The sequence below is a fragment of the Chlamydotis macqueenii genome, chromosome 1 (assembly GCF_036417535.1).
Source record: "Chlamydotis macqueenii isolate bChlMac1 chromosome 1, bChlMac1.mat, whole genome shotgun sequence".
Classification (NCBI taxonomy): Eukaryota; Metazoa; Chordata; class Aves; order Otidiformes; family Otididae; genus Chlamydotis; species Chlamydotis macqueenii.
In genome coordinates, this window is record NC_141556.1 from 56,340,942 (window position 1) to 56,359,209 (window position 18,268).

Genomic DNA, 18,268 nt, shown 5'->3' on the forward strand with positions numbered 1-18,268 from the left:
CACCTTCGCAAGCAGGCACATAAAACTGGGGTCTTACTGCAAAGAGCTTCAATACACCAGCCACAGCCCAGCGGCACAGCGGCTCCCTCACCGCCTCAAGGCTGATGCTTGGATAAGAGAGGAGTGCATTTGGCAAGGGAGAGAATCGGCACATAAAAAACAACACGTGACTGAGCAAGGACGGAGGAGTCTGCACAGGAAAGTTTAATATTAAAAGAGGGACGGAAGCCTGTGAAGTCTGGGGAGCCACATGAAAGGCAGGTGCCTGTCCGGGCACGCGGGCTATCGGAGAAAGGATGGGAGGCACAGCGCCATAATTACGCATCATCTTGTGACTGCTGCGAACGCTGCCAGGAGCCAGCGCGCTGCAGTACCGAGCGGATTGCTCTCTCAAGGCAAGTTGCTGAGCACCCAGAGCTGCAAAGGGAAAGCAAGTGAATCAGCAAGGGGCACGTCAGTCCCCAAGCACTGGTTGTGGTGCAGAGTTATGTCAGCACAAAGGTGATGCACCAAGACAAAAGCAGAGGTGCTTCTTTGCTTATAAACACACCAGAGACAATCAGGTTACTGTGGAAAGTCATTTTATTTCAGAATTTCACACACTCAGTCACAGACCATGCACTTAGACTTTCCCCTTTGCAAATCCACAGCCTCCAGGCCTGGGAAAGATGGGGCATCACCTCTTGACTTCTCACTGCGAGTACGCACATGTTAAGAGTGAGGGCCCTGACGGCAGCTCGCCAGGAGGCAGAAAGCAGCCTCTGGTTTCCATAATTGCTTTTAAACACTGGAAAATAAATCCATCTGACTCGAGGGATTAGTGGTGGAGCTCAGCAGCAGTGAAACCCCACTGCTGAGCAAGTCGGTCCTCGCCCTGTGGTTACAGAGAACAAGACAACAATCTCGTGGGAAGCTCACGTGAGCTAAGGTGTAGCAGAATGCACCGAGGCATTCTTGGAGCCCAGGCAGCAACCAACCAGAAGCATGCTCTGGGCCTCTTACAATCAATTTGTCTCTGAGCTGCTCTGCCAGGAAGGTGGCCAGGAGCTGCCCTTTTCACATTCAGCTTTAGGTCCTCCTGCTCTGCGCTACAGCTTTGACTAGGAAGGAGCCTACCTCTAGGTAAGACAACCCTCCAGGCTGTACCTCAACACGTGTACTGCCTTTAATACTGAAAGGTGCCAGTTCAAAAGACGCCGCAACAGTCTGACCCACAAGCTGGGTACAGCACTAGGGTACAGCAATCAGTGTAAGTTTCCTGCACACTCACCCTGCTCCTTCTTCCCTGCCTCTGTTGCCCCTTATGCCTGACCCTGCTCTTGAAATACTCCTAGTTGCAGTGTCCCTGTGACCCATTACATCTTTGGCCTTTGCTGAGACTGCCACTGCCAGGGCAGCTATTGCCTGCTGCGGTGGCTGCCTGCAGGAAGTGAGTGTTTGCCTCCTGTGAAGGGGCTTGTGGCTAGCTCCGAGGAGGGAAAAAACTGAAGGGAAGAAATGATGGAAGTGAGTCAAGTGAAGTGGAGCAAAGTCTACAGAAAAGGCAAAAAGGCAGCTTCAGTCTCCATTTGATACACAAATTGAGCTCAATAGCAGCAAGAAATGGCCATAAAATATTAATTCATTAGGTTGCCAGGAAGAAGTGAAAGCATTCATGTAAAAATTTCTATATACAGATATGTATGTGGCAACTCAAGCCAGCTCAGACCGTGGCTTCCTTCTGCTTACATCTCACCTTTTTTGTATCTATAGTTTTGATCATTCCAAACCACGTTGCTGCTCAATTCTGCGTGAAGATCATGGTACTGAAGTCAGCACCAAGTGAGGGTGAGATCACACTGAAGAAATGAACATATGGGGAACTCCTGACAACCCCGATATTTTAATATTTTGGTTGACCTTCAAGTAATCAGAAGAAAGGGGAATTTCCCCCAGTAGCCTACAGGCTTCCAAGTCTTATCTGTCTGCTTTTAGGGTAGGAAGGCTGACATCAGAAAGGCAGTGGAGGGCAGGGAAAGGAAGAGGGGAAAAAATCTGGGGACCAGAGTGAACAGCAATCAACAGTTGACCAACACTGACTGCTGCAAAACTTACAAAACACAAAATCATACAAACAGAATTCCTGTTAACCTTTTATAGACTAGACTTTATATACACACATAAACTTCAAAGTACACAACTGGCAGTCTAGAAAATACCAGTACCCTAAGGATTAAATAATTTAAAATGCAATGTTGCATTATCACTGTATATGGAATACTATCTGACACATTGGCTAAAATGGACGGATCGTCCGAGAAAGATGCTCCCTCCCTCATCTCCCCGGCACTGCCTCTAAAAGAAAACAAGGGCTAAAGACCCCCCTCTGTGGTTCCACTCCTGAAACTCACCTTGAAACTTTTCTGTCAAAGGGGAGTAAGTCCTGAGAGGAAAGGAAGAGAAAAGGATTCCTGCTCCCTCTAAACTCTGCTGCTGCAGTAACTCTCTCCATTGGCTAGGGAGGCTGGACAGCAAGGCGGGGGAAAAAGGGTGCTAAATCTGGGGAAAGGCAAGTATGTTTCTGTAAGGATAGCTGCACTGGTCTCTTGAGAGAGAGACAGCCCCAGGCTCAGGAGGACCCTCTCCCTCCCCTTTCTGAAGATGGGAGGCCAGAAGGCTGAATGCAGAGTACACAGAGCCCACACGGCTACTGCAGGGGATACCAACAGTGCAGCAGCTGCCCCCCAAAACCCACACCGCAGTCCAGCAGCAGATGGGGGAGCAGCCAAGGGAGAAAAGCCTGGCAGCAGCCATAAACACGAGTAGGCAGAACTGCATTACCAACAGGTCCAAACAGACTGAACGGGAAGGTGTGCCCTCACCAGCTTTCTAAGAGTAATTGTAAACTGGAAGCACTGGAAAGTCAGTGCATGGGAATGAGGAAGGGGACAGACAGACGCAGTTCTGAGGTGGCCGGGGAGGGGGCTAAAACACACACTAAGAGCAGATGGCAAAGCCAACACATCTCTAAATGCCAGCTCAGCATATATACCCTAATATCAGTGTATGGGACAGAACCTTGCTGATGACAGCAGTTCAGTCCTGTCACCTTCACAGACTTCTAGCTGGTGAGAATCTGGCTAACGTGTGCTTATTACAAAGCCCTTTGAGGCATGCAGTCTTGCTTCCACCTCCTATAAACGAGAAGAGCCATAAGCTCCTGGGGAAAAGATGAAAAAAATAATCCCCATTCCCATGTGTGTCTCCCACCCCTCCCTGATAATCAGCCTCTCTTTCCTTCAGGCCAGAGAGACACATCTTAGGAGCCGCCCTGTTCTCCATTCCCAGGGCCATTCCCACCAGCAACACTCAGCAGATCTGGCTGGGCAGGAATGGCAAGCCCTGCTCCTTCGGCCCCATCACACAGCCAGACCACAAAAGTTTCTTCCTCCTCTGCGACAGCTTCAGTGAGAATTGCCCATGCTGGAGGTTGTGTGGCAACAGCCTGGACAAGCCTCAGCCCTTACTCCTGAACTCAGCTTGCAAGGATGAGAAGGCTCCGTAAGAGCAGGCTCCTACAAGCTCTAGAGCCCAAAATACTGCCAGTGTAATCATTCTCCACTCAGGAATACAAAAGCCAACCCTATCCAAAACATCTCACTCAGTCTGCCCTGCACAACTGGGTCAAAGGGACCAAAAAAAAAAAAAAAACCAAAACAAAAGGAAAACTTAAAAAAAGAAAAAAAAAAAAAAAAGGAGGAAAAGTGAGACCACGTGGCAGAACAGAAAAAAAGAAACATAGGGCCAAGTCAGGCTAGGGGAAAGGCCCTCAACGCAAGTCTGCCAAAATCGTTGCTGGATTTACAAGCCCAGTTCCACCTTCTTCAGACCAAAACGAACTCCCTGCAGTAAGTGTACTACAGGAGAAAGAAGTGCATAGTTTGGTTTAATTTTTTTTTTTTGGTAGACACTTAAACATCAGCAGAATTTAGGCAAAGATCTTACAGCTGCAGTTTTAGCCTCTTTTCCCTGGCCAATGGGTACCTGTTCGGGCAGAGATGGTGGAAATGGACCAGTAGCACCAAGAAATTCACTGGAGCACCAACTCTACTGCAGGAAATAATAACGAACAAAAAGGAGACAGAGAGAGAGAGAGAAGTGGAGGAGACATATTTCACAGTAATCAAAGTCCGTCCTGGCTAAACCCTATTGAGATTTCCCTAGGTAAGGCCCCATTATGTCTGCAGCAAGACCTCTGGCTCTGACAGAGAGCTGTAGAGGGTATAGCCCAACTCATCCACTTCTTCGGGAGTGAGCTCTGAAAACAAGTTCACCTTGGGGTTCAGAGCACTGGGGAGGACACCTGCCTCCAAGTAGCGGATCAGCCCCTTCAGCGCCTGCAAGAAGCGATCAGCCAGCATGTCCTGGGACCAGTCAGATTCCTCTTGGGATAGGTGCAGGATGACATTGGTGAGCTGGCTGGCAGTGAGGTGACCCAGGGCTGGGTTTAACTTGCATATCGCTTTGAAGATCTTCAGGCACAAGCAACGGCAGCCAGAATCACACTGGTCCAGGGCTCGGAGGCGAGCAGTTTCTGCTGGCCGCAGGCTAAGTCGCCATAGATTGTCATTCTGGGCCAGTCGATGGGGTTTGGCCACAAGGATGATGTCGCCCAGTGTCAGAGATGGTAGGAAGTCAATAAAAAGATGCCGTTCTGGATCATACTGGACTTCCAGCGTCAAATCTGCTGGGGGAGCTGCTGGACGAATCACATAATCCAAGAGAGTCCCAATTGCTGGCCAGTTGATGGAGCCAGCTACAACTTTCTCAAAGGCGTCTGCTACAGCTCTGGGGGAAAGATAACCTCCCACCACACAGCGGTCCCAGTAGCTGCTCCCACGAGGAAAGTACTCTGGGTTTTCCCGACGCACCAAGTAGAAGCCAGGAATGTTCATGATAGTGTCCTCCCCAGGGATGCACGACCACAGGTTCTGCTCCAGCATCAGAGGCACGATGAGCTGGATGTGGTCAGCTGTCACTACCTTTCACAAGAGAGAAAAGTTGGTAAGAACAAGCTTTCTCTCTCCACACGCAGTTTTATTCACCACCTTTAGATAGCCTTCTGTTCGAAGGAACTTGGAACAGGGTTCAGCTGTCTCACTGTCCTCTCTGCGTAGGATTCTCTGTCAAAAGACATTCTGAAGGACTATTTCCCATTGTCAGTGGGATAACTCCAAGGTATAACCCAAGCCAGGGCTTACATGGTACATGCTATTCAGAGATCTTTAAATACTTCAGCACCTGACATGGGCTGCATATAGACGAATAATTTTGCCTGCTATTGCTTTAAGTCCACTCCTTGGATGCGAGATGCAGCTGGCCCAGGACACAGCACCACCACACGATAATTTAAAAGAGGAGGCAGAGTATTACGTTTCTAGACAGCCTTAAGTTGCCACGGTTTAATTACCCCATGCTACAACTATGTACTGCCCTCACCCAGTCTGCCACATTGTTCAGAAAAATGTCATTAAAGATCCCTTTTCAGCAACATGATTAAGACCCCAGATCTAAGTTTCACTGGACACTTGACACTCCATTCCAGAGCTCTGACTCAAACAAAAAAGGGTGCCCCTGAATCACTCACTATAGCCATGGGCATCTTGCCATCAGGGAGATACGCAGCAGGGACTGCTGTCCAATCCAGGTCTGTCATGCATTAAAAAAAGAGTAGGGAAGACCTACATGAATATACAGGAGTTCTAAGGGAATATCATGTATCTGGAAGGAGACAGAAGGGACACAGAGAAAACAGAGGTCTACTGAAGAAACAGCAAGAAAAACACAGCTAAAGGGAGAGTCAGAGGGGAAGGAAAGAAGGGCTGAGATAATCCAGAGAAATAAAAGAGCAAAAAGCAAATGCTTTGCAGACAACGCCAGAGCAGCCTGGTCACGCCTGTCCAAACAGTATTGCAGAAATCAACGCCTGGCTCCACAGTGGGAAAGGCGACACCAAGAGCCTTATTACAGAGGAATGTTGTGCTGAGCCAGCACCGCCAACAGGGAAGCCTGAAATGTCCCTGCCTAGTCAGCCTTCTGAATAATGACCCGTCACGCGGCCCCAGGAATTACCTGCAGATCATCATACAGGCTGCCGCTGAGGTACATGTCACGCAAGGGCATGTCCGGCAGCTTGGCACGCAGGAAGCTGCGCAGCTCAGCACAGATATCCACGGCTGCTTGCTTGGCCCGGGCCTGCTCATCCGCTGGGATAGCTACCTTCCTCCGGTAATAAGCAAAGAGCTTTTCTTGCAGAGACAGACGAAGGCGGGATTTTTTCAGCTCCGCTTGACTCCTCTTGGCAGATGGCTTGGGCTTTGTGGGTCGGAAAAAGTCTGCCAGACAGAAGGAAAACTGTTGATCATCTGCAGTGTTCCGCTGTGAACTGCTCTGCAGAAGAAAATCTGCAGCACCAAAATGCAGCCTCCTAGGTCTCAAAAAGCTTTCAACAGACATTTTGCACGCTTTACACAGGTACCAGTCAAAAGGGAGATGCTGCGAAACTCCAAAAGATACTACTACAAGAATCAAACGGGATGAAAACAAGTTACTAGATTTGGAATTTAGCGAGAACACAACCAACATTGTGCACAAGGAAGTAATTTTAATGGCTACATGGGCAGTACTTCAGTTCAACTTCATCAAAAATTCAGCACCACTACCAGTTCAGAAGATTTTAACATGATGTCAGACCAGTGCATAAAACATGATTGATCTCATTTGTCTTTAACATCATAAAGGATTTCTACAAATTGATCAGCAAAACCCAGTCCTGACTAGGGTACGAGATCTGAGATCATGCCACTTGGAAATGATATGGTTGTCAGGAGTCTGATCAACACTTACCAGGAGGGTGAGCTGACCGATCCTGGGGCCAGCACAGCTCAGGCCATCATAGCCCCAATGAAAACCTCCCTCAAACTTTCACTGGTTGAAGAGCAGAGAGCGCACTCATAGGCACATATCAGCAACACAACGCTTTACGCTGCCGTCTGCATTATGAAGCAATGAACCAGCACTGATGCCCTAAGCCCATTTTTTTCTGACCTGGTTTCCTAAAGAAGTAAGTTAATGCCTCCCATCTCTCTTCAGACTTCTCTTAACATGGACCAAGAGTTTCAGAAATTATTAATGAGAATTAAGGAAGAACTACAGATTCAAGAGATGACTGGAAGAGCTGTGGTACTTAATGGGTTCAGGAGAAACACCCAAGTCAGTGGCCCCACTAAGGCAATCGGCTGTTGCACATTCCTTTGGCAACAGGCATTTGGCCACGCAGGACGTGCAGAATGGCTAACCAAGCACAGACCTGCCTTGCCCAAGCTCAGCAGCTGCTGTCTCTTGTCCCACTGGGGTCTTTTGGACAGGTTTAAGGGCTTGTGTGAAAAGGAAACAGCCCTCAAAACCATAGGGAAACAGACTTCATTGTCTGGTCATGAAAAAACTTATTCTTCTATCTTAAGTTTTAGTTTTAATTGATTATTTTAGTTTATGACGCCATCATCAATGGTTTTATTCGTCAGTCCTCATCCTTGGAGAGGCCAGCAAATGATCTAGATCCCACTTAACCCAGATGTCTAATTATTTAATGTTTCCTCAGCAGAAAATCCATTGCCCTCCTGAAGCTGACTTTCTTCAGAGAATCTGGAAATCACGTTAAAGCTTGACTGCTGCTTTTCAGATTCAAAGTCATTCAGTCTAAGAAGGTCTCTGATTTTTATTTTAAATCTCCAAGTGTAAATCTCCCAAATTGACCAGGGATAGAGAGTAAAACCCATGAGAAAAATGAAGCAAACACATAACAAACACGGATGGACTCTAATTTACTTATTATTCCAGTCAGAAAGAAGACTGCAGGTCACTTTATATAGCCTGATGAAGACTAACTCAGTGATAAGCAGCACTAAACAGGCAAACAGTGTTACAGAAATTATTAGGAAAATGGTAGAAATAATATAGGAAATACTGTTATTAATTGCTAGTACATTCACAATTTGAATATTCCCCTCTTAAAAAAAACACAAACAAACTGAAATGGTCCAAAGAAAGGCAACAAAGGAATGGAATGGCTTTTTCTGAGGAAAGATTGCACAGATAAGTATTCAGTGTGAAAGAGAAAAGACTGAGGGAGAAAAAAGCTTAAGACCATGAAATCATGAGAGGAATGAAGAATGCAAATGGGTGACTATTATTCACCGGTTCCCAACGTAACTGCTAATTCTTGAAGTTACCAGTAGACCTACTTAAAACAAAAACATCAAAATCCTGGGCTAGACAGAGTATTCTCTTTCCTGCGTTCCTTTAAATGAATACAGGGTTTACAGGCCTGGATGATTCTGCAATGCAGGAGCATCACCCTGCCCCTTACCCGTGTCTGTGGCCGAAGGATCAGTGGGCAGGGTCTGCAGGGAGCGGCTGAGGTTAGTCTTCATGTCCTGGGTCAGTAAGCGTGAGGAGGAGCCCAGCCAGTTTGGTTCTTCCCAGCTTCTCTTTCCCGACTGGCTCAGGCGAGTGGGACTGCTGGGAGCGCTGATTGCGCGGTCGTACATCTAAAGCAACATCACCAGGCACAGTTTGAGTCGTGAAGAGCTCAGTGTTTGCATTTTACCCAGCACCCTGGCTCTTTTTGTTTCCCACTCCTTCCTTCCAGTGCCCCTGTGCTCGGGTCCCACCCTGTCGTCCCGCACGCTCACCCGTTTGACGGCCAGCGTGGCGATGCCCAGCATAGCGGCTCCACCCACGCCGAGCACAAGCCGGGCGTTGGACAGCACGAAGTCGATGGCTGTGCCGATGCCATTGTCATCTTTTTTCCCTTTGCGCTGCCCAGCGCCTGCCATCTCACCTGGAAGGAGCAGGAGCAAACGGATCAAAACACGCAGCCCTAAAGGTTCACTCCCTTCTGCTGCACCCCACGCTGACGGCTCTCGAGGTCTTAGCACGGAGCCATAGGAAAGGACCACCTAACCCTGCAGCCTCTTTAATTATCTTCCCTCAAGAAGCTGCTTATTCTCAGACATGCCAGAGTAGTACTGACAGAGCTCTGCAATGGCAGCATTTCTTTGCATCCAGCTCCGTTTATGACCTCAAGAAAAACATCCCAAATTTGACGTGAGGCTTCTAATCATTGAAGCAGGCTTAACTGTGCAATCATCTAATGCTTTTTTGAAAAGAAAGATTTACTTCAGCAATATTTTGCAACAAAATCCTGTATATTACGTAAAGACCATTCAGGTATTTTAAATTTGTGCTTCTCAACCAAAACATGGCTTTCTTAATGCCAATTGATTTTCTTATTCTTAATCCAATGTGTGTAACTTTGCTCATAGTCAAGGCGATGCTCGGACGGTCAACTGCCTGTCTGTCACAAATCAGAATGTTCCCAAGAGTTGACCAGCAGTCTCGGAGCATCCACTCCCAGATGCATTTTTGGACAATGGCTGGTCCCAGGTACTTCAAAGACACCCAAGACCACAACACACCACAAAGGGAGCAGCTCCCTTGCTTTCACTGGACATTTATTCCTGCTCTCAAGGCTAGTGGGTTTGACTCTCGCACAAGCCACGTATAACCCAAAAATTAATGCGATTTTCTTGCACATGTACTTTTGTTTCCTCCAATTTCTGTTGAAGCTGGCCTTGATATTTGGCCAGCTACACGTGTAAACCACATTTCGCCATTGCTGTAGCTGTAGGTGGATCCTCAGTGAACCTACATGAAAACACCAGGAAATTCCTCCAGCCTGACTTGAGATCCGTTTGCTAAGTCAATTTCAAAGCTTCAGAGCCTGCCTGACTTGAGTGGCTTAAAACCGCCCTTAGGTTTTTCTACGGCCAAACTATAATCTCAGGAGGAACGTTCCTGCCTTGATGAATCAGGAATCCAGTCACTCTTCATCCCTACGCAGAAAACAAATGCACTTTCACAAAGCTAACTGTAATAGTAGCACGAAAAACACTGTTATATCATTGTAAATGACCTACCTGTGACCTAATGCATTTGTAAAAAGAACAGGAGAGCCCTCCTGGTGCGCCTGTGGAAGCACCTTCTTCAAGATAGTGGTGGGCACGGAGCATCAATCATCTATTTTGTCCAGCGAGGAGATTTTGGAAAGAAAAGGGAAATAAATGGGGCCAAAAGGAGCTACAGGGAATCTCTAAACCAGGCCCCCAAGCTTGCTCTGCAGGAAAGCTTGCCCCTTCTCCAGCTCTCTTTCCTTGTCCTCCAGCCGCTGCAGCTCCCGGTTCTTGCGGAACTCGCGGCGGACGAAAGCGAGGTAGAAATCCTGGTCCGTGTAGCGCAGCCCACGGCCCTGGCGCAGCAGAGCCCGATAGAGGGTCAGGACAGCCTCCCGGGACCAGGCTGCCATGGGGGACGGGTGCACGGACGAGCGACCTAGACAGAGGTGACAAAGTGTGGGATCCGAGTCAGCTTTTCCCTTCCCGGGGGACGCACCGGCCGCCGCCTCCCCGCCATGCCTGACCCCTAGACCACAGTCCTCCACGGCCCCGGTAGCGACGGAACGGCCTCTCTAACGGCGCATGGGGGAAAACGGGCCCTCCGAGGGTACAGGGCCGCACTCCCCGCTGCGGGGGGACCGGCGGGCCCTGCGGCCCGGCCCTCCCCGCGGGAGGCCACCCCAGGGCCGCTCGCAGCACCCGCTCACCGCCGGGGTCCCGGCCCGGGGTCGAGTCCGCGGAGGCTCCGGAGGGACGGGCCGGGCCGCACCGCACTCACCAGGCAGGACCGGGGAGAGGAAGGAAAGGCGCTCCAAGTCCCTCACGGCAGCCGCTTCCCTTCGACGAACCCCACCGCCGCGTCCCCCCCGGCGCCGCTCCCGGGGTCACCCGGCAACATGGCCGATCCGCTTCCGGGTCGTGACCCCAGCTCCCCCACCAATCATAGAGCTCGCTCGCCGGGGCCCAAACCGTCCCTTCGGCGAAGGACTTCCGGCCGGCGCGCGCCCGCGCGGAGGCGGCGGCGCGGCCGCTGTCTCCCCCTGGCGGCCGGGAGCTGCGCCCGCCGCCCTACGGCGAGCGGGAGGGGACACTCCGCGCCGCCCGCCCGCGCCGGGAGGCTGCCCCCTGCCGGCGGGGAGGGGAACTGCCACCCCCCGTTGCTCCCAGTTGGTGCTGGGACGGAACAGGCTGGGCCCGGTCGGTGCTGGTCTGGTTTGAGGAGGCCGTGCCCCTCAAGGGGTGACGACTTCGGGGAAGAGCCGGCTTCCTCGGTGGGGAGGAGGCTGGGGCAGGGTGGGGGCCGGGGACACCCCGAAAGGCTGTGGGGAAGCGCTGAGGGGAGCAGGGGGTGAGTGGGACCCCGATGGGGCGGCCTGGAGGGACCCCGGCGTGAGCCTGGACAGCCCGGGGCTGAGCAGCTGCTCCCCACCTTGGCTTGAGGTGTCACCACAGCGGAGACGGGCATCTCCCCTCCCCTTTAGGCTTGCCGCTGCCGTGGAGGCCGGGTGGGCGCCCGCGCCAAACCCACCTGGGGACACCGGCCTTGTTCCGCCATGCAGGGGTCTCAGTAGCAGCCCGGGCTTCGTGTGCTGTGGTGAAATGGGCTGGGTTGTCGGCCTCAGCGGCTCCTCGTGCCTGTGAGTGTGCTCCCCACGGCCCAGAACAGCTGGAGGGCTAGCAGGAATTTCCTTTCGTTGTCCTGGCTTTGACACGCCTAAATGCCATCAGACAGCTTCTCGTGTGAGAAAGGGGAGAGTTCCGCATGCCGCAGCGAGTCGACATCCCCAGCACAGGCTATCACAGTTGTCCCCAGCTGTCCATGCTGGCTGCCTACGGTAATGCCGGGGAAAACAGAGAAGGTTTCTTTGGTGCTTCGGGGTAGGCAGAGGGCAGCAGGTTAATGCTACATGTCTGAAGGTACCTCTGGCCACCCTGATGCTTTTTACAAGATAACTTATCAAATTCAAGCTCCTTATTTTTATCTCCGAGGAACCCCGGGGCCTGGTCTGGAAGTCTCAAGGGCTCTGGGAGAAGGGCAGTAGCTAGCAGCCTCCTCGGGGTCGGCCTGAGGAGACAGAAGAAGCCTCCCGCAGCCAGGACCTTCCGCCCCTCTGTCCAGGTGCAAATCTCCCTTTTCCAGTCTCACCTTCTCTACTATATGCCTACTCTGGGGAGTCATTACTCCTCCTTAGCCATCTCCTCCTCCCCAGATCCTACCAAAATGTAAAACATAACTGCATGTGCTGCGCTTCCCATGGGAGACAGGGTGAGAGAAAGAGCAAACCGTGTGTGACAGAGGAGAGCCACATCACTTCACACGCTTCTCAGCGACACCAGATATGACAGTGATAGAATTGAGCAGGAAGAAAACCAGAAGCTCCGGACTGGCTCGCTCTGTGCCAATCTCCTCTTGTTCATTTCCTTTCCGAGATAAACAACCCCAATCATTTTGATCTCTCTTTGTGAGCGAGTTTGCCATGTCCCTAATCAGCCCCTTCTGAGAAAGGCTTACTTGAACTGGAGACAGTATTCCCAGAGAGGCCGCGTTACTGATTTACATAATAGCATTATCATATTTTCCATATTATTCTCCCCTTCTTCCTTCTGCATGCTAATATTTTGTGCGTGCTTTTTTTTTTTTTTTAACCTGCAGCTACTCACAGAGACAGGGTTGTGTGACATCCAGATCCTTTCCCGAGTTGCTAGAGACTGTCTGGAGCTTTGTAATTCTTATGTGCAATTTGTTTTCTCTTTTCTGACTTCGCACGTGCCCTGTTAAGCCTTGGCAAATGCGTGTTGTTGCCCATTTGCCACATTTACATTTACAGCCCTTTCTGATCTCCTCAAGAGTCAATAGCTTTGAGTCATCTCTTAAAAATGTTTGGTATATTGCTCATCTTTGTTTCCAGATCATCAGTTTCTATACTGAGCTCTCCGGCACCTCAGAGGCAGCATTCTTATTCCCTACCCTTAACCTTCTGCCAGAATGAAAATCGATCTTTGAACCTTCCTCCCGGCTTCCTGCCTCCTCCTCGGGTTGTTGATCCACAGAAATACTTCACTCCTCACAGCAGGGCTCTATCACTTCTGAGCAGGTGCTCTCGTGAGCCCTGTCCCCCAAACTCCCAAGTCTGGATCAAAACTGGTGCAGCTACGTGCAGCAAACCCCTGATGCGCTACAAGCGGGATCGGCCGGATCAGGTTGCGCAACGATGAGCTTTCTTTGCTGACCTCCCGCCATCGCAGCCAAGGACTGCGGGCTTCCATAAGCGGCCCCTCCCTAGCCTGGCCCCCTCAGGTTGTGCCAGTTTTAGTGTTTCTTTTATGTTTTTTTTTTCCCCCAGGCTTGACACCAGCTCCTGGGCCCCTCACCAGCAGCTGCGTGTGCGTGTTGTGAACTCCTCCGGCCTCGCCACGCAGCAAACCTCCAAACTGCCTTGGCCCCTCTGGGGAAGCTGCTCCCTGGCTCGCCATGCCCACTGCTTGCCACGGGCTCCCCACTCCCACGCCACGCAGACACAGCTGTTCAACCTGCCCCTTCTGTCTTGCACAGAGAAGGGCGAGCGCAGCGGCAGAGTGACCCGTGACTGATGCTGTCTCAGCTGCTGTGGGAGCACCGGACCTCTGGTGATATGCTGGGCGTTGTAAACTTGAACTCAGCCTTGAGACAGTGAAGCAACATCCCCCCCTCCCCAAGTGTTTCCCAACCCGGCTGGCTCCTCTGCTGACCTGCCACACGCAGCCACGCTGGTGAAGACCCACCCAGCAGCGCCAAAGATTTTGCTGCCCCGATGGGTCCCTGGCCCCAGCGGCTCGTTGCCTGCAGAGCCCTGTTGCCTGGTGGCTTCTTTCCCTAAGGACCCACTGGGAACGGGGTGCCCTCTGTGCCTCCAGCCTGCCTTCCTGCAAAAAAAGGGAATTCACTCACCCCAACAGGGTGAGGTGCAGGCAGAGAGGAGGGAGCACACCTTTGCTGTGCGCCTGGAGAACAATAGCAACCTTTGTTTCCCCGAATGACAAAGTGAGCTTGTGAAATATCAAAGGCAGCATGGGCGATGGGGCACAATAACCCGTGCTGTTAGCCGGAATAAGGCACAGACATTCCCTCCCCCCAGTCCCCCGCCTCCCTGGGAGTCTCCAGACCCACCACTCCTCTGCCGGTCTTCTCATGCCTGCAGGCGGTCCTCCCACTCAAGCGGCCACTGTTGCAGGCTTTGATGGCCACCAAAAGCAGCAAACCGCTGCCACCGAGCTTGGCTTGCAGCCTCTGCTCCTGGGAGTCAAGTAGCATCCCCAGGGCTTCCCATTTCGGTAGGGCAGGACTGTTCCCAGCCAGGGAGACATCTCTATGCTGCCCTCCACCAGCCAGCAAAACCTCCCCGGGCAGCAGGGAGGTGAACGTGACCCGCAGAGCTGCAAATGGCATCTTGGAGGGGCTCTGCAGCGTCAGGGAAAAAACCTGCGCTTGGAAACGGAAGGCTGGCCTCTTCCAGGAGCCAGAAAGCAATCTCAAAACATGAGAGGGAAGATGGGTGGTGACCCACCAATGCCATCTGAGCTTGAGCTTAATATCTTTAATATCTTCTAGTAAATAGACCTTGCAAGAGGCATTTTGGCAGTCTGACTCGGTTCAACAGCTCTCTCTGTCACTGCAGCTCTACTTCTTTACTTTTATCGAGCAATTGCAAGGAATAACAGGAGCGTTTGAGCTGCGATAAGCCAGGAGGGGCGGAAGGCCGAGGGTGGCACAGGTGGCTTCTTTCCCTGAACCCACAGAAGCTCTGATGCTGTGTGCGTGTGGGAAAGAAGAGGGGTGCTGAGAGAGGAGAGACTGCCGGTATGCATCTGCCTTCCAAGGGGTAATCCCAGATTTTAGTAACAGAAGGTAACTACCCACTCTGGGGAGCCCCACTCGGGGTATGTTTTTGCCAGGGGTAAGAAAGGAAAAGTTCCCAGCCCTGCTGCTGCTGAAGTGGTGGGGCTTTTCAGCTCCTCAGCCTCCAGCCGTGCAGCCCAGGGAGCTGCAAGCACTGGCAGTGGCGAGCCTGAGCGATGCGGGGCTGCTGCTGCTGCCAGGGCCGGTGCCGGTGGTCGCTGAGGAGGCTCAGTTTTATTACCTAACAAATTGAAAATGCTGCTGTAGTATTTTTGCCATCGGTCTGTGCGCACCTATGTTCTCAGCACGAGTCACGTTTCTTCAAACAGATTTCCCTGTGGCTGGGTTTGTTGCGGATTTTTTATTTTTTTTTAAATTTCCTGGCTAGTAAGATTTTTTCCCCTCACCAGTTTGCACTGTGCACCAGCTGCATGCTGCAGTAGGTTTCCAGAGCCATTCAGAGACCCTGCTTTTGTCAGTGCTGTTATCCTTGCAGTTTTGCATCACTCTGACAGCCTTGTGAGCTTTCTGCGCTGGAAATGTCTGCAGAGAGCTGAGAGCTTGCAGCCGGTGGCACCAGCCCCCGCCCCGAGCAGGGCTGCACACACTAACCCCAGGCTTTTTGTACCCCTCTGTCCACTGCATGCTTTGCAGTGAGGCCCTCCCAGCATGAACATGGTATTTTGGCTTGTTTAAGGGGCGGCTGGACTCCCAGCATTGTGTGGGGGTTTGGTCTCATGTACGTGTATACAACCTGAGAGGGCAGAGCTGCCATTTCATGCTGCTTCTGTTCTTTTTTTAGGTGAAGGCACCTATTGCAGATCTCGGCCGATTAACTCATGGATCCTTAGATAGATTTATTTCTGTCCCATTTGGGGAAATCTGTCTGGTTTTGGTTTTGCAGTAATTTGATGTTCACTCTTGGGTAACAATTTGAGTCAAATGCTTTAAAAACATTGGGAACCAAACAGAAGTGGGTAGATGTTTTCTACATTTTTTTATTTTTGCATGTGTGCCTGGATCTTAGTAAGTGTCTGAGGGGGAAAAAAAAAAAAAAAAAAAAAAAAGAAGATATGACTGATGATTTGTCACTTTCCCTTTGGAAAAGGTCCAAACTGTAGAACAAGGCTAAAATGCCAGGAAAGAGTTTGCTGCATAGAGGCAGGCTTAGAATATTTGATTTTATACATTCTCTGGGCAACATATTTTCTTTAATTTGAGATCCTGGAGAAGTCATTTTAGATCTTTTTTTTTTCAGCACAGCTTAGTTGCTCTTCTTCTTCTCAGTTTTCCTTATTTTTAGAAAGGTGAAGTGTGGTTCCCAAATTAAATCGTTACTGGGATGGACTTCAGCCAAGAGGATCCACGGTTCAAGCCGTAAGGCACAGGAAACATAAGAGTAAAACAATGGAGTTTTATTTTGTGTTTCGTTTGGCAGGGTGAGGAGAGATAGGGCTTTGAAAGATTTGTGTTCTTACATAGCTATAATGTATTTCAAAATATGGTAAGGACTATTTTCTCTTCTCACTTTGCTTAAAAAAAAAAAAAAAGCACACCCAGAAATGCTGCAAATGTCAGGGCAGCCAAATTTTTTTTTAGTTCCAAGCAAGGGTTTGTGTTTGGGGTTCTCAGAGATGCTCACAGGAATATCTCAAACATTAGCTGAAGCAGGCTGATCCTTTCACCTTTTGCTGACGTGCTTGTCCCTGCTGCAGCCACAAAGGCGAAGCCTGCGGCAGCCTGGCCCCAAGCCAAGCCCTTCTCCCAAGCGTCCGTGGGTTATATCCCTTCCGTCAGCCCCTCACTTCAGTGACCCAGAGCCCTTCCTCTGGATGGGACAGTTTTGCACAGCACCTCTGAGGCTGTTCTGCAGTGACAGAGCAAAGCCCTGCAAAGCTTGCGCCCAGGTGATGTTTTGACACGGCTGGAGTAGGGGCGTGCCCATGAGCCCCAGACACACACGCCACCGCCAGAAGCAGGAATATGCCTCCCTTCTGCCATGGCGGCCGCCAAATCCTCTCCGTCGCGGTGCTCTGGAAAGCAGGGCAGCCGGTGCCTGCAGCTGGGGGCACGTGAGCATGAAGCCATTTGCTGGTGAGGCTCTCCAGGGCTGGGGCGGCTCTCTCCCTGGCTGCTTCACTGCTTCACTGCTCCCTGCTGCTAAAGCAGGGAGATTTTTTTAAAAAAATATATATATAAAATTGGACTAATAATTAAAAATTAACTCTCCCTGCTAAACAGCATATTAAGCTGTGCCCTTACACAAGGAACAAATGTATCCGAGCAACAAAAACAAACAGCCAGCAAGCCAGGCTCTTGGTATCCCCTCTCCAGCTCTCTAAATGATGTTCTAAGTTTATATTGAAGTCGCTTTGTTTCCAAGCACCTTGGTGTTTGGAAACAGCACGTTCATCCCCCGATCAGCAAACCTGCTGCAGGCATTGATCAGGAACCAGCCGCAGCAAGCCCTTCTGCGAGCCGGAGACAGAGGATCTGCCGTAGCCTCGGTCCCCAGCAAACGGTGTTGCACGGCGCCCGTGATGAATGCTGGGCACCTCTGACATAGAGTGAGAGCCTGGGGGAAACAGCTGATTTCCACGCAGGTCATGCCAGAGCCCCTCCATGGTGCATCTCCCCCTGTAACGCCTGTTGGGCTACTGAAACTCCGCAAAAAACATGCCATGTTTGGCGTCGGGTGGCTCGCGTGCTCCTGGTTTGACACAGTGCTTAAGACTCCATATCCATATCCAGGATGTGTGCTGCATGTACCAAGATCCCTTCTAATGTCTTGAGGGACCCTCGGAGAGATGGTATACAATGCTCGTGGTGGAGCCACATGCCCCCCACACTTGGCTGACCATCAGCACTGCTTCTGCAAATGAGGGTCTCCACAACAGACTGGTTTGCAAAAGAGCCAACTCCTTGCTCATAGAAGCGCTTTGAGTTCCCACAGCAGAAGCCTGTGCTTTCTGGGGAAAAAGGTCCTGGGTTCTGCCAGTGCCTTCTTTTAAAACCTCATAAGAAACTGAAGAAATGCCATTTACATTACTTTTAAAAAGAATATAAATGTCAGTAAAAGATTTTGGCTTGGAGGCAAGAAAAATACATGGGAGAACCTTTGACCTAGTCAACTCTCATTTCTTAAACTGCCTTGCTAAATTGCCATTGGCCTAAGCTTATATGCTTATCTTCCCCTCGTGAAAAATTGAAAGTTCAGGCATCCTAGTGATCATCTATTTTTAGATTATCCCCTATTCAGGCACAGCAATCACTAAGAATGCTAAAAATTCTTAATAGAAAATTTTAATTGTTAATTTTCAGGGGCATGTTTATTCCAGGCCCTTTGTTCCAGAGACAGAAGCAGGGGAAACACATTAAGCAATGCACAACACAAGTC

The 18,268-nt window shown here is 50.5% G+C and overlaps 2 protein-coding genes across 2 annotated transcripts; both read right to left on the reverse strand.

The window, feature by feature from the left end:
- Nucleotides 1-564: 564 nt before the first annotated feature.
- MIEF1 (mitochondrial elongation factor 1) lies at nt 565-10,158 on the reverse strand. Its single transcript, XM_010120426.2, has 5 exons — nt 10,020-10,158; nt 8,733-8,881; nt 8,408-8,588; nt 6,112-6,374; nt 565-5,021 (listed from the first exon to the last, which is right to left on the reverse strand). Exons 2-5 carry the CDS (start codon nt 8,874-8,876, stop codon nt 4,215-4,217), a joined length of 1,395 nt encoding a protein of 464 aa, XP_010118728.1. The 5' UTR covers nt 8,877-8,881; nt 10,020-10,158; the 3' UTR covers nt 565-4,214.
- On the reverse strand, nt 10,139-10,870 carry MIURF (mitochondrial elongation factor 1 upstream open reading frame). The gene is made up of 2 exons (XM_086752643.1): nt 10,774-10,870; nt 10,139-10,431 (listed from the first exon to the last, which is right to left on the reverse strand). The coding sequence occupies exon 2, from the start codon at nt 10,403-10,405 to the stop codon at nt 10,193-10,195; it is 213 nt and encodes a 70-aa protein (XP_086608769.1). The 5' UTR covers nt 10,406-10,431; nt 10,774-10,870; the 3' UTR covers nt 10,139-10,192.
- Between the last annotated feature and the right edge of the window lie 7,398 nt (nt 10,871-18,268).

Bases quoted from the DNA above. Each gene is read 5' to 3' on its own strand.
- MIEF1 (XM_010120426.2), bottom strand. From the start codon at position 8,876: ATGGCAGGCGCTGGGCAGCGCAAAGGGAAAAAAGATGACAATGGCATC. The intron at 6,375-8,407 runs GTAAGGGGCAGG...TCTGTCTGGCAG, and splicing joins TCCTTCGGCCACAGACACGG to ACTTTTTCCGACCCACAAAG. The intron at 5,022-6,111 runs GTAATTCCTGGG...CTCTTGTGAAAG, and splicing joins GCCTGTATGATGATCTGCAG to GTAGTGACAGCTGACCACAT.
- MIURF (XM_086752643.1), bottom strand. From the start codon at position 10,405: ATGGCAGCCTGGTCCCGGGAGGCTGTCCTGACCCTCTATCGGGCTCTG.